The sequence below is a fragment of the Myotis davidii genome, unplaced genomic scaffold (assembly GCF_000327345.1).
Source record: "Myotis davidii unplaced genomic scaffold, ASM32734v1 scaffold2305, whole genome shotgun sequence".
Classification (NCBI taxonomy): Eukaryota; Metazoa; Chordata; class Mammalia; order Chiroptera; family Vespertilionidae; genus Myotis; species Myotis davidii.
Window position 1 is genome coordinate 31,093 of NW_006296075.1, and position 1,156 is coordinate 32,248.

Below are 1,156 nucleotides of genomic sequence, written 5' to 3' on the forward strand. Positions count from 1 at the left end.
ACCATCGTGTGTGTGTGTGTGTGTGTGTGTGTGTGTGTGTGTGTGTGTGTGTGTTAAAGCCCCGCCTATTCTAACAGGTTGGCTCTTCCCTGTGAACACTGGTGTTTGGGGTTGTGGTGTGGAGGTGGCAGTGCAGTGGGCAGGTGAGACCTGGAGGGCCTTGGAGGGACCCAGAAACCCTGTGTCCCTGGGAATCCTGCCCTCTCTGCTCCTTTCACCCAATTGCCCGCCACATCCCAGGCCGGCACACAGCGAGAAGGACTCTCAGTGCCCCTCAGCGCTCTGCACCCGAGTCCTGCCTTTAATTAGTTCATCCTTGCATTCTGTCTCCTGACCTGCCCCTCACCCCCTGCTCACCTGGCTGCTGCCCCTTTGCCCGAGCTCCTGGCTGTAACCTTCCACTTCTTAGATCAGTGGCTGCTCCACTATGAACCGCCCAGCGTTCTGCCAGCCTGCTGCTTCTGGACTCTTCCCCAGGTTAAAAAATGACAAAGCACCCGATCCAGCTGCCCAGGGTTCGCATTCCAGAGGCACCTCCTGCTGGGGAGGTGCGGCCTCACCTGCTCCTCTCTGGAGTTGATGACCACCAGGTGGGCATTCTGCAGCTGGCAGTACTTCTCGGCCTGGGGCCATGTCAGTCCAGAGCGAGAAAACCAGTAGCAGCTGCCTTCATACTCCAGCCAGCCAATGGGGCAGCAGGTATTTTGAGAGTCTGAGGTGGGAGTGGGGAGGTTCTGAGATGGTGCCTGTGGGACATGGGCAGGATATGGGGCTAGGTAGGCGCTGCCGTACACACCACTCACCATTGCTCTTGAGCGCAACCAGCTGACAGTGCAGGGTGTTCAGGCCTTTGACCAGTTGCTGAACTCCCTGGAATACTTCAGAATAATCTGGGACACACAGAAGGGCAGTGGGCACAATGCAGGGGCCCATCTGAGGGCTCTCCATACCCTCCCCAGGCCGAGGGGCAGGGGAGGAGGGGCCTGACCTGCTTTGAGTTCCTGCTGCTCTCTCTCCAGCTTGCTCTCCAGAGAAAACACCGTGTCATTCAGGCTACGGGCTGGAGGGGAGGGCACTCAGCACCCCAGGCTGCGCCCACCCCACCTCTGTCCTGAGAGCCCGGCCCCCACCCTCCCACACTCCCTCCTGAGGGCCT

At 59.6% G+C, this 1,156-nt stretch overlaps 1 protein-coding gene across 1 annotated transcript in view; it reads right to left on the minus strand.

The window, feature by feature from the left end:
• Positions 1 to 1,156, minus strand: part of LOC102759321 (asialoglycoprotein receptor 2-like) — a 9,518-nt gene that overhangs the window by 6,952 nt on the left and 1,410 nt on the right. The window contains exons 3-5 of the mRNA XM_015568666.1: positions 989 to 1,077; positions 804 to 890; positions 561 to 712 (exon numbers count right to left, since the gene is read on the minus strand). Of these exons, the coding sequence (XP_015424152.1) occupies positions 561 to 712; positions 804 to 890; positions 989 to 1,077 (328 nt within the window). The remainder of the gene's footprint in view (positions 1 to 560; positions 713 to 803; positions 891 to 988; positions 1,078 to 1,156) is intronic.